At 45.5% G+C, this 13,321-nt stretch overlaps 2 protein-coding genes across 2 annotated transcripts in view; both read left to right on the forward strand.

Moving 5' to 3' along the window:
- Positions 1-1,497: 1,497 nt before the first annotated feature.
- Positions 1,498-10,693, forward strand: LOC311118158 (uncharacterized protein; the record flags this gene model as incomplete). Its single annotated transcript, XM_084193018.1, has 6 exons — positions 1,498-1,689; positions 1,932-2,088; positions 2,692-2,874; positions 3,031-3,203; positions 10,243-10,506; positions 10,680-10,693. Coding segments are annotated over 6 exons (983 nt in total), but the record flags the coding sequence as incomplete, so codon positions are not given.
- Positions 10,694-11,175: 482 nt separating this feature from the next.
- The window catches only part of LOC311118157 (uncharacterized protein C12orf56-like), a gene marked incomplete at both ends in the record, with an annotated part of 24,062 nt that continues 21,916 nt past the window's right edge, over positions 11,176-13,321 (forward strand). The window contains 2 exons of the mRNA XM_084193017.1: positions 11,176-11,433; positions 13,147-13,321. The exon at positions 13,147-13,321 is cut by the window's right edge and continues 3 nt beyond it. Coding sequence (XP_084049143.1) covers positions 11,176-11,433; positions 13,147-13,321 — 433 coding nt within the window. The remainder of the gene's footprint in view (positions 11,434-13,146) is intronic.

Here is a 13,321-nt window from a genome sequence, read left to right on the forward strand (position 1 = left end):
CCACCTTCTCCACTGCTGTCCCGTCGATGTGGATAGGGGGGTACTCCCTCTGCTGTTTCCTGAAGTCCACGATCATCTCCTTTGTTTTGTTTACGTTGAGTGAGAGGTTATTTTCCTGACAACACACTCCGAGAGCCCTCACCTCCTCCCTGTAGGCTGTCTCATCGTTGTTGGTAATCAAGCCTACTACTGTTGTGTCGTCTGCAAACTTGATGCTTGAGTTGAAGGCATGCATGGCTACGCAGTCATGGGTGAACAGGGAGTACAGGAGGGGGCTGAGCACACACCATTGTGGGGCCCCAGTGTTGAGGATCAGTGAAGTGGAGATGTTGTTTCCTACCTACACCACCTGGGGGCGGCCCGTCAGGAAGTCCAGGACCCAATTACACTGGGCGGGGTTGAGACCCAGGTCCTCAAGCTTAATGATGAGCTTGGAGGGTACAATGGAGAGAAGGAGAGCCCACTGTTCTTGGTAGCTGACCACGTCGGTGGCACTGTGTTATCCTCAAAGTGGGAAAATAACTTGTTTAGCTTATCTGGCAGCAAGCCGTCGGTGTCCGCGACGTGGCTGGTTTTCCTGTTGTAGTCCGTGATTGTCTGTAAACCCTGCCACATACGTCTCGTGTCTGAGCCGTTGAATTGTGACTCTACTTTGTCTCGATATTGACGTTTTGCCTGTTTGATTGCCTTGCGGAGGGAACGACCACTCTGTTTGTATTCTGCCATATTCCCCGTCACCTTGCCATGGTTAAATGCGGTGGTTCGTGCTTTTAGTTTTTCGCGAACGCTGCCATCTATCCACGGTTTCTGGTTAGGGTAGGTTTTAATAGTCACAGTGAGTACAACATCTCCTATACACTTCCTTATAAACCCATTCACTGAATCAGCGTATATACGTCTATGTTATTCTCAGAGGCTACCTGGAACATATCCCAGTCCGCGTGATCAAAACAATGTTGAAGCGTGGATTCCGATGGGTCAGACCAGCGTTCACCCATTCTGATACTGACTGTAACTCCTTATTTCGAATTCCAGTGAGATCACTGGCTTTGGGTGCTGACATGAAGAGTGTGGAATCATCCGCATGTATAGTCATTCTAGCTTCATGTAAGACCAGTGGCAAATCTTTTGTAAAAATAGAGAAGAGTATTGGCCCAAGGCAACTGCCCTGAGGGACACCGCACTATACATATATGATGTTAGAGGAGCTTCCATTGAAGAACACTCTGTGGGTTCTATTGTGCATTTACAGAGAATTACCTCCTTTAAACATCTATTTTCCTCAATCTCTTCCCCTCTCTGCCCTCTTTCTATGAACAGCAAATTAAAATTTGTTAAATTTACTCTGAGAGCATTAGATTTAACACCTCTTGAGAGTTTACACCTTATGCTAGATATGAATATCAGTAATAATTTAGAATCCAAATATTCTAAACCCTTCCTCTTGTTCTGCTGTTGTAATTATCATATTCACTCTCTATCTCCCCCTCTCCCCAGGTCTGGTGTGTGTGTCCGTGCTGCCCCCGAGGCGCGGGTCCTTCTATGTGGAGCATGGGACTGGGGTGTCGGTGGGTACAGTGCTGGCCTTCTGGTGCAAGGAGGGCTACCAGCTGGTGGGCAGTGATAAGATCTCCTGCAGAGTCCGGGCAGGCAAACCCCAGTGGAGCAACTTCCTGCCAGTCTGTGAGGGTGAGACAACACAGATGGTCCAATCCCTAGCTAGCCCTTTAGCTCCCAGCCTCTTCTCCTATTTTGTGCCCATTTCTGCTAGCTCCTACCCTCCTTTCTTAGCTCCCTACTCCTAGCTCCCACCCCTGCAGTGATCACAGATCTTTAAAAATATATCTGAAGTGGCATGATAGGTGAAAGTAATTTGGCACAGACTCAGTACTGAACTGAATTGACTTGCCCTTGATCTGCCCTCCCCTCAGCCATCCCGAGGCCAGAGGACCGGGGTCTTCGTGTGGCCGTGTTGGCCTCTGTGGTCAGTGGCATCGTCATCCTGGCCATGTCTCTCTCCTTCATCATCTGCTGCCTGCAGGAACGCACTGGGAAGGACAGGGGCACCAGGAGGGACGTCAGGAGCAGGTACACACAAACACACACCCACACGCAATCACAGACGCAAGCAAGCACACACACACACACACACACACACACATTTTAAATACTTCATTTTAATCCACATATCACATTACATTTGAGAAGGAATCAAACACTTCATAGGTCATGGATATAATTAATGGACACTTATGGGTACAGAAAGCACCTTCTTATCCATACAGCAAGGCTGCCCATGACCGCTGACACAGAGCAGTACCTCGCTAGATGCTTTGCCTTTATGCGATGCAGGCCTGCAATCTCAAGTCACGTACTGTCAGCCTGGCCGAGACTCTCAAATATCAGCACTACAAGTTTGCACTGATAACCAAGGCTGTTCAGGGATGACATGAAGGGCTGGTATTCCAGCAACTTGTCAACCAAGGCCTGCTCCATGTAGGAGTCAAAAGAGCAACCCACTTTCAAAATGAGCACCTCCCTCTGGCCTCCCCCCACAACAACAATATCTGGCATATTTGGTATCTAAGAAAACACACACACACACACACACACACACACATTTCGAAACTATTCCGGAAAGAGGAGACAGAGGTGATATTGATGGAGATGATAATAACCACCTCTCTCCAGGCGTAGAGACACGCGGCCTTCTCGGCGTAGTGAGTGCTGGCTGGAGAGAGAGGAGGGGGACTGTGACACCTTCCCCCCTCCTAAGATCTTCCACCTGTCCCAGCAGCCGGACCTCCGGCTGGCTGCAGAGAGCCCTGTTTACCTGGGGGGCATGGCTGGCTTCGACAACCGCGGATACCAGAGGTGAGAACCTGAGATCTACTGTATGAACCTAAATGGGCTGTAAATATCAATAGAACCCTGCTACTGTATGTACCTTTTATAGACATCTAATATATTGGTTTGTAGAGAAATGTTGTTTCCACTGATTCTAAGGTCTCTCTCTCTATCTCGCTCTAGGAGTCAGGAGAGCCTACTGAAGGCCCCTCTACCTGGTCTGTTCCGGGCGGAGAGTCAGATGATCTACCCCCACGTGGTGCTCCAGAGAGTCCCCACCCCCACCGCCCCTACGGCCCCTACGGCCCCTGTCTACCTCCACAACATGCCCTCCAACTCTACCTGCAGCCCTGGAGGTGCTCCCTCCCAGCCACACCATATGCCCCCATACCCTACCCCGCAGTATCCTATCCACAACTCCACCCCCCAGCGAGTTCCATGGCAAATGCACTCCCATTGAACTGTTACTGTCCCCTCTCTCTCTCCCTCTCTGGAGGTCAAGGGTCAAGGAGGAAAGATCAAATAACACACTCTTCCCTAATAAGTGCACTACTTTTGAGCAGAGCCCTATGCAGCTAACCTTATACAAGCTTTGGTCAAAAGTAGTGCACTACATAGGGAATAAGGTGTGATTTGTGATTTGAGATCAGCCCTCAGACCCCTGTGAGCGAGATGCTTCTACTACTGCAAGGATGGATAGATGGGACACGTGTTACTGTACATACTGTATTATACGGACAGACAGACAGACCAGAGGGTCTTTTCCTGCACTTTCTGACTCCTCACCTTTCTACTGTTTCTAGTGTATCTCTACACTCCAGAGGAGGTTTTTGTATCTCTACCATTCTCTCTGTGTCTCCTGTCAAGACTTTTGGTCATTTTGTGGTGTCCTACATTTTCACAAGAGCTTACTTCCTATTAGTCAAAGCCACCCTCAGACCGGGCCTATCAGGACACATTTAGCTGAAGTCTACTTGTTGATGTCACTGACTGAAGACTTTGAGATGTTGTTTGGTGGTGGTCGCCAAAGTCGCAAACCGACCAAAGAAGAGAATGGACTTAGCTAAGGAAAGTGGATACAGAAATCGTCCCCAAAACCATGTATGGGTGTATAATATATTATTCTTAAAGGTCATGAACAGTCAAAATCATGTTTTTCATGAAATTGGATGATATTTGGATGAAACCAGATCAAAGAATGATGACCAAATTATGAAAAATTACTGTTTCTTCTACATTGATTAAGTTTGATCATAAAGTTACTGGTCCCCTCCCCCGTATCAAACAATTGGATTCGGGAAGCAGGATTATGAAGGGGATAGGGTGACATCACCCTAACACTCTCATTTTAATACACCAATGGTAACATAATACTCTTTTACCTAATTTAAATAAGTACCGCCTTGTAACCAACATTGGAGAAGGCGTGTTTGCAGACGGGTGTGGTTTATATAGCTAGATAGCTACTCTACTGGTGTTAGCAAGTCACTGGCCAGCTAGGTCTTCAGCCAGCGTAGAACTAAAGTGGAGGAACAGTCGTTCAAAACTTTGACGTCAACACATCAGTCAGTGCTGCTGTGAACCGCAGCACCAGAGACATTCCAAACAGGAGATGTGTATATATATATATATATATATATATATATATATATATATATATATATATATATCAAAAATATATATATAATTGATGCAATTTCAATGTTGGTTGAGTTGCTTTGTGTATCACCAAATTTGCTTGAGATGATTTTACTGCAATACTGCTCATTGCATCCAAGTTTCTTGACATAGGCATTTCAAAGAGCTCTCAGTCAAGGCGAGCTCATGAATATAAGCTCCCCGCCCACTCAGTCTGTCTTTTCAAACTTCCTGGTAGTTAGCCGTGAGAGAAATTATATAATTTTCCAAAAATGTTAGCATTTCTATCCCAAAATAATATAATGGGTGATATTTTTGTCACTCCAAAGGCTATTTTACATGGGAATCAGAACGACTGTTCAAGACCTTTAATGATATCAGAAGGCATTTCAGCAAAGTTCATCCATTATTTTCCCCCATTTGTTCTAAGGCTTTGGACTAAAACTTTGGAGAGCTCCTTTCCTGTTGTTGAAGTCTTTGTCGTGGGTTTTTCTACAGTGGTAGGAGACTTGGAACAGTCACACCAACTAACCTCACTTTATGGATTTTACTGACAGGCTGGCAATAGCAATTGTAAGAACCATTAACTGATTATTCCCGCAATATGTTTGTATGAAAAAATGGTTTCTACTTAAAAACTGATTAAAGAGATTTTTGTTTAGTTGAATGTAATGTTCTGAGAGTATTTTTGTCTCCACATGACCCCTATTTCCGTAGCAATGTGCCGTAGCCATCAACTGTCATCTCTGCGCTCTCCAGCAGGGGGAGACCTTTCACAGCCGAACACCCCCATAGGAAACGCTGACATGCTCTGAACCAGCGTTTCACTCGGTCCTGGGGACCCCAAAGTGTGCATGTTTTGGTTTTTGCCCTAGCACCACACACAGCTGATTCAGATAATCAAAGCTTGATGATGAATTGATTGTAGGAATCAGCTGTGTAGTGCTAGGCCAAAAAACAAAATGTGCACTCCTTGGGGTCCCCAGGACATAGTTTGAGAAACGATGTTCTGAACAATATTCTGTATAATGATGGGTGAAATGTGAACAGTAGCTATATCCATCAATAGGTCAATAAAGACAAAGGGAGATTATAAACATAGATATTACAACTATCAAAAAAACTATGTTGGATTTAAGCTAAAGTATGTAGTTTGAACCTCACACTCAAACATCTCTGTCTGGCTAAGGTAGCTGATTTGGAAGGCACATGAGCAGGTTTGGTATTGGTCTTCACAAAGTTCGCTGCCTCAGTAATATGAGATATTTTTGTCAGATGTTACTATGGTATACTGAAGTATAATTACAAGCGTTCCATAAGTGTCAAAGGCTTTTATTGACAATTACATTAAGTTTAAGCAAAGAGTCAATATTTGCAGTGTTGATCCTTATTTTTCAAGACCTATGCAATCCGCCCTGGCATGCTGTCAATTAACTTCTGGGCCACATCCTGACTGATGGCAGCCCATTCTTGCAAAATCAATGCTTGGAGTTTGTCAGAATTTGTGGGTTTTTGTTTGTCCACCTGCCTCTTGAGGATCGACCACAAGTTCTCAATGGGATTAAGGTCTGGGGAGTTTCCTGGCCATGGACCCAAAATGTTGATGTTTTGTTCCCCGAGCCACTTAGTTATCACTTTTGCCTTATGGCAAGGTGCTCCATCATGCTGGAAAAGTCATTGGTCATCACCAAACTGTTCTTGGATGGTTGGGAGAAGTTGCTCTCGGAGGATGTGTTGGTACCATTCTTTATTCATGGCTGTGTTCTTAGGCAAAATTGTGAGTGAGCCCACTCCCTTGGCTGAGAAGCAACCCCACACATGAATGGTCTCAGGATGCTTTACTGTTGGCATGACACAGGACTGATGGTAGCGCTCACCTTGTCTTCGCCGGAAAATGTGTTTTCCGGATGCCCCAAACAATCGGAAAGGGGATTCATCAGAGAAAATGACTTTACCCCAGTCCTCAGCAGTCCAATCCCTGTACCTTTTGCAGAATATCAGTCTGTCCCTGATGTTTTTCCTGGAGAGAAGTGGCTTCTTTGCTGCCATTCTTGACACCAGGCCATCCTCCAAAAGTCTTCGCCTCACTGTGCGTGCAGATGCACTCACACCTGCCTGCTGCCATTCCTGAGCAAGCTCTGCACTGGTGGTGCCCCGATCCCGCAGCTGAATCAACTTTAGGAGACGGTCCTGGCGCTTGCTGGACATTCTTGGGCGCCCTGACGCCTTCTTCACAACAATTGAACCTCTCTCCTTGAAGTTCTTGATGATCTGATAAATGGGTGATTTAGGTGCAAACTTACTAGCAGCAATATCCTTGCCTGTGAAGCCCTTTTTGTGCAAAACAATGATGACGGCACGTGTTTCCTTGCAGGTAACCATGGTTAACAGAGGAAGAACAATGATTTAAAGCACCACCCTCCTTTTAAAGCTTCCAGTCTGTTATTCTAACTCAGTCAGCATGACAGAGTGATCTCCAGCCTTGTCCTCGTCAACACTCTCACCTGTGTTAACGAGAGAATCACTGACATGATGGCAGCTGGTCCTTTTGTGGCAGGGCTGAAGTGCAGTGGAAATGTTTTTATGGGATTAAGTTAATTTTCTTTGCAATTAATTGCAATTCATCTGATCACTCTTCGTGACATTCTGGAGTATATGCAAATTGCCATCATCAAAACTGAGGCAGCAGACTTTGTGAAAATTAGTATTTGTGTCATTCTCAAAACTTTTGACCACGACTGTAGATGGTAGCCTTAACGACAGGTAGAGTTTACTTTAAAATGTCTCCAACAGGCAAATGCTATATCTCAATCTACCTATGAAGCATGAGAGACAGGACAAAGTTTGGTTTACTATTTGCATTGAAGCATGGAAAAATCACAAACCTGCTCATTTGGTTTCTGTTAATCAACACTAATGTTCTGTGTGTGTATGTGTGTGTGTGTGTGTCGCTCAGGAGATACAGTACCAGTAAAAAGATTGACACACCTACTCATTCAAGGGGTTTTCTTTATTTTTACTATTTTCTACATTGTAGAATAATAGTGAAGACATCAAAACTATGAAATAACACATATGGAATCATGTAGTAAGCAAAGAAGTGTTGAACAAATCAAAATATATTTTATATTTGAGATTCTTCAAATAACCACCCTTTGCCTTGATGACAGCTTTGCACACTCTTGGCATTCTCTCAACCAGCTTCATGAGGAATGCTTTTCCAACAGTCTTGAAGGAGTTCCCACATATGCTGAGCACTTGTTGGCTGCTTTTCCTTCACTCTGCGGTCCAACTCATCCCAAACCATCTCAATTGGATTGAGGTCAGGTGATTGTGGAGGCCAGGTCATCTGATGCAGCACTCCATCACTTTCCTTCTTGGTTAATAGCCCTTACACAGCCTGGAGGTGTGTTTTGGGTCATTGTCCTGTTGAAAAACAAATGATAGTCACACTAAGCGCAAACCAGATGGGATGGCGTATCGCTGCAGAATGCTGTGGTAGCCATGCTGGTTAAGTGTGCCTTGAATTCTAAATAAATCACAGACAGTGTCACCAGCGAAGCACCCCCACACCCAACACCTCCTCCTCCATGCTTCATGGTGGGAACCACACATGCGGGGATCATCCGTTCACCTACTCTACCTCTCACAAAGACATGGCAATTGGAACCAAAAATCTCAAATTTGGACTCATCAGACCAAAGGACAGATTTCCGCCGGTCTAATTTCCATTGCTCATGTTTCTTGGCCCAAGCAAGTCTCTTCCTCTTATTGGTGTCCTTTAGTAGTGGTTTCTTTGCAGCAATTTGACTATGAAGGCCTGATTCACACAGTCTACTATGAACCGTTGATGTTGAGATGTGTCTGTTACTTGAACTCTGTGAAGCATTTATTTGGGCTGCAATCTGAGGTGCAGTTAACTCTAATGAACTTATCCTCTGCAGCAGAGGTAACTCTGGGTCTTCCTTTCCCGTGGCGGTCCTAATGAGAACCAGTTTCATATAGCGCTTGATGGTTTTTGTGACTGCACTTGAAGAAACTTTCAAAGTTCTTGAAATGTTCCGTATTGACTGACTGTCATGTCTTAAAGTAATGATGGACTGCTTACTACATGATTCCATATGTGTTATTTCATAGTTTTGATGTCTTCACTATTATTCTACAATGTAGAAAATAGTAAAAATAAAGAAAAACCCTTGAATGAGTAGGTGTGTCCAAACTTTTGACTGGTAATGTCCATTAGGCTATACACACCTTAGAATTCTGGCCAGTGGTAGAGAGGAGTGATAGACCTGTGAAGCCTCTGCAGGAGATGAAGAGATAGAAGTGAGAAAATAAGAATAATTTATTACACTTTTATAGCGCTTTTCATTACAATCTCAAAGCGCTTTAAGCAACAACAAAATAAGACATGCTAATGCAATTTTGAAAAACAAATAGTTCATGGACGATTATGGCAGGCAGGGTAGTTCATTCATGGTTTGAGCAGTCAGCGCCGCCAGGAGGAAAGCTAGAGTAGAGGTAGTTCGGAGATGAAATGGAGGGGGGTCACATCCAGGGGGTTTCAGACTGGTCCAGAGCTATTTATCAGGGTACCCTGGCCCTTGCCGTCTCAGTAGTAGTCTCTGAAGACTCCATGGGTAGAACTCCCCCACTGCCGATGTGTAGCAGCACCCACCAGATAGAGAAGAAAGGAGGCTTGAGAGAGAGAGAGAGAGAGAGAGAGAGAGAGAGAGAGAGAGAGAGAGAGAGAGAGAGAGAGAGAGAGAGAGAGAGAGAGAGAGAGAGAGAGAGAGAGAGAGAGAGAGAGAGAGAGAGAGAGAGAGAGAGACTCTAAGCTACTGAGAGGTGTTCAGCCACTGAGAGCAGGAGGATTGGCACAATGATGCTTGAAGCTACAGTTTTTTCCTGGCAAACTAGCCTCAACTCTTCTATTACTCCAACTATCCCGAGTGGCACAGTGGTCTAAGGCACTGCACAGTGCTTGAGGCATCACTACAGATCCCCTGGTTTGATTCCAGGCTGTATCACAACCGGCCGTGACTGGGGGTCCCATAGGGCGGCGCACAATTGGCCCAGCGTCGTCCGGGTTTGGCCGGTGTAGGCCGTCATTGTAAATATGAATTTGTTCTTAACGGACTTGCCTAATTAAATAAAGGTTAAATAAAAAAATCTCAACTACAACCGAAGAGGAACGACTAGATAGGATCCGATAGGAATGACATTTTTTGACCTCAGAGAACATATGGATGGTGGTTGAGATTGTCATCATGTTGACTGGTCTTCTAGCCAACGCTGCTCTGCTGTGGCTGCAGCTGAAGGGAGGGAAGGCTTTGTCTGCATCTAAGGTCTGTCTGTCTACCGTCCCAGTCTCTCTGCGTCACCTGGTACTTAGTTTTGCACTAACTTTTTTTGAAGGTTTTGAAGGTTTTACTTGTGATGATCATGTTGTTTTACCCATAGAAATAGATTCTAAATAGATTATATTTATATGGTTTTACCTTTCCCAGATTGATACGCTTGTCGTATATGGCTCTGTAGTAGGTTATAGATTACTAAATCGTGTACTGTGACTCTCAGGTTCTCAATGACTAACCTGTGTACTGTGATTGTGTGGTGCTAGTTGACTAACACCTGTAACTGTCTCAGATTCGGGGTCTGAACCTGGCTCTTCTGGACCTGCTCTACCTGCTCGTGAAAGCCCATACCCATCTACACCAACTTCATCAGCCGCCCAGGGACCCTCTTTTTCTGCAGGTGAAGCCATCACCCTCCTCAACCTGGTGGGCTGGCCAAACCTCCTGGCCTGCATGTGTGTGGAGCGCTACCCTGCTGCAGCCCAACCCGTCCTCTACCTGCATCTGGGGAAGTGGGAGTACTGGGTGGCCGTCTGCGGTCTGGTGGGTGCCATCACCCTGAGTCTGGTCATCGTCACGGGATTCACGGAACTCGATGACCTCCTCACATCGCTCGCCACTCTCATCTCCGTCCTCTTCCTGCTGAAGTTGGGCTGTCTAGGGAGTGTGGTCTGGGCGCAATTTTTTCAACTACTATTCACTACTATGCAAATAAAGTCAAATCTGCCCTTTCTCAAATGACAACTAATGAATTCTCTTTCTGCCACCTGTTTGTTCACACTGTCACTCACCCACCATATTTCTCTTCTCGATGAAAACCATTATTCTATCCGTTAGGTGGCGCTATATGACCACAATAATCAATTAACCATAGGAAGGAGTCCTAACTTTCGCTCTCACGTACCTGTAAATGCACTGATGTCAATAGCGGGGCCAATGCCCTCCTGTCCCTCTTCCCTGTGAGGTAACATTATACCTGAGGGCCGCTGCGGCTACACTGAGCTCTAAATACAGTAACGTAGGTAGGACAGAGGTGGCAGGCTGTCAACCAATCAGCGAAGGGCTTTATAAATGAAGCCTAGAACAACTCAGGATGAAGAGCGCTCCGGCGGTATGCAAGCGACGCTTTCTTAACGATCAAACCATGGATGTAATATCACCTAGGTTACTTTATCCCGTGGTGTGTAGCATTGCTATCGCAACTCACAGAGAGTGGAAGTAGGTCTAAAACTCTAGTGAACACAGATCAAGGAAAGCGCGTCTCTTCTCTCTGTTCGTGTTTCTCTGATGCCAGTGGCAGGTGAGCTCGGTTGGTGCCCGGGCCGTGCCCAATATGCCCATGGCTATGACGGGCGCAGGAGGCTTGCAGTGCAGGCGCAACTGTAAACTAGACTCCTTTCTCAAGAGGAACACCGAGCGCGGGGTGTATGAGCGGATCCGCGCCTATGAACCATGCGTGGTTGTCTCGGAGAGGGTGAATAAGGTGTTCATGCATGTAGTTCTCAGTGATGAGTGCGTGTACCTGGCCGAGTACCCGCCGCGCACCCTCACATCAGCGGTCGACTTCAGGCACATCCGAGACATCGAGCTGGTAAGGACTGTCTAGAGACTGGGCTAGAGTTATGATAGTGTTGGGACATAAATGCAATGTTGGAATATAGTGTAATGAAAACATTAACAACTTTAGTGACTTGTACGACTTGCCTTTATGCATAATATCTATTTTTATTGGCCAAATGACAAACCATTCTTGTTTGACTTGACTTGTTTGATCACACACACACACACACACATCCTCACTAATGGAATATTCAGATGGGGGTCTCACAGCACATGCACGCACACACACACGCACGCACAAACACACACACACACACACACACACACACACACACACACACACACACACACACACACACACACACACACACACAGGAGTTATTCCTGATTCCTGATTATATACTGAACATAATGTATGTCATTTGACACATTCTCTAACTCTCTGTTATTTCTCTGTTTGACCTTTGTGTAATTAGTGTCCGGTCCTGTCTGTCCTCCCTACCAGCCTGGGCCTGGGCTAAGTATAGTGACAGGACGCTGTGCTGCTGATCCTGTCATGTTAAGCGCTATTTAACTGCTTATGGCAGACACGGTGGCTCTGATAGCCTGACCTATTGATAGCCTGGACAGAGGCAAGCGTGATAACCATGAACACAGGCTGAGGAGACCCGAAAGGACCTCACTACCACACAGTGTGAGGATCAGATCATATTAGACAGCAATGTAGCCTGAGTAGCAGTCTGTTTTGTGGTATTATTCCAAATCCTTATCACTCATTGGGCGAGATCGTTTTGCATTGTGCCCAGAGGGGGGAGATTACACTTCAGGACCAATATAATTATTTTAAATGATCAAACTCCGCACAGCTGGGGCACCGGGCAATGCAAAATGAACTCGCCCATTGTCATGCCAAACATTTGCGTTTATAGCCCTCAGGCTAGAGAACATTGGCCCTTAGCTTCAAAATATTTTTATCAAGGAGAGGTGTTGTGCTATAAAAATGTGTGACTAATGTGTAAACATGTGGGAGAGAGCAGAAGCACATGGAAATTGGAATATAATACAATAATAGACAACATCTAGGTTATAGGTCAAGGGTTAGTGCCAGGAGTTTTTCCTCACCATAGCACTTCATCAGAAAAAAACTCTGGGCGCTGTACTTTTAGTGACTGTAGGCACAAAATAAGCTGGAAATGATATAAGGGTGGTAAATTAGTGTTACTACCAGGGCATTATCACCTTATGTCACTGTTTCCAGTTTACCAGTTTATCCCGTCTACAGGCAATGCTGTTCGATTTAGCTTACCCTGCCCCTTTCTCCCAGTATAGTCTCCCAGTACAGAAAAAGAGAGATAGAGTGTGCGTGTGCATGCCCATGTGTTTTTGTGTGTGGGTGTGTGTGTTTCCTTGTGTGTGTGTGTGTGTGACAGTCAGTCAGTAATCATAGTAAGCTGTTTCCTGTGGCAGAGCCAAGAGGAGCATAGCTTCAGTAAGCAAGTGCAGCTGGGAGACTGTCCCTATACTGTCTCCAGATATTGTTCCCAAATAGTGTCCTCATATACTTTCCCTAGAGACAGTTCAGATTCACAGACTGGTTCAGATTCACAGACTGATTCAGATTCAGATGTAGCCTACTGTCCTCGCATGTCATCACAGCTCCCAAGGACCTTACAGAAACATAAATGCTTAAACAAAGTTTTAATGAGTGATCACTTCTCTGATCACTTCTGTCACTGCTTTCCAGGTCAATGATCTACCAGAGTTCCTCAGTGGCCGGGACCGGGAGCGCTCGCAGCACATTTGTGTGGTCTACGCCACTTCAAAGCCTTCTGGGAAGAAAATTGGGCTGCTCAGAGGAGAACCTCGCCTTCCTCCCGTCCCCTCTCCTCGCCAACACTGGCCCATCTCCCCCTCCATGG

Source organism: Coregonus lavaretus (genome assembly GCF_964263955.1).
Source record: "Coregonus lavaretus genome assembly, contig: HAP1_SCAFFOLD_2353, whole genome shotgun sequence".
Classification (NCBI taxonomy): domain Eukaryota; kingdom Metazoa; phylum Chordata; class Actinopteri; order Salmoniformes; family Salmonidae; genus Coregonus; species Coregonus lavaretus.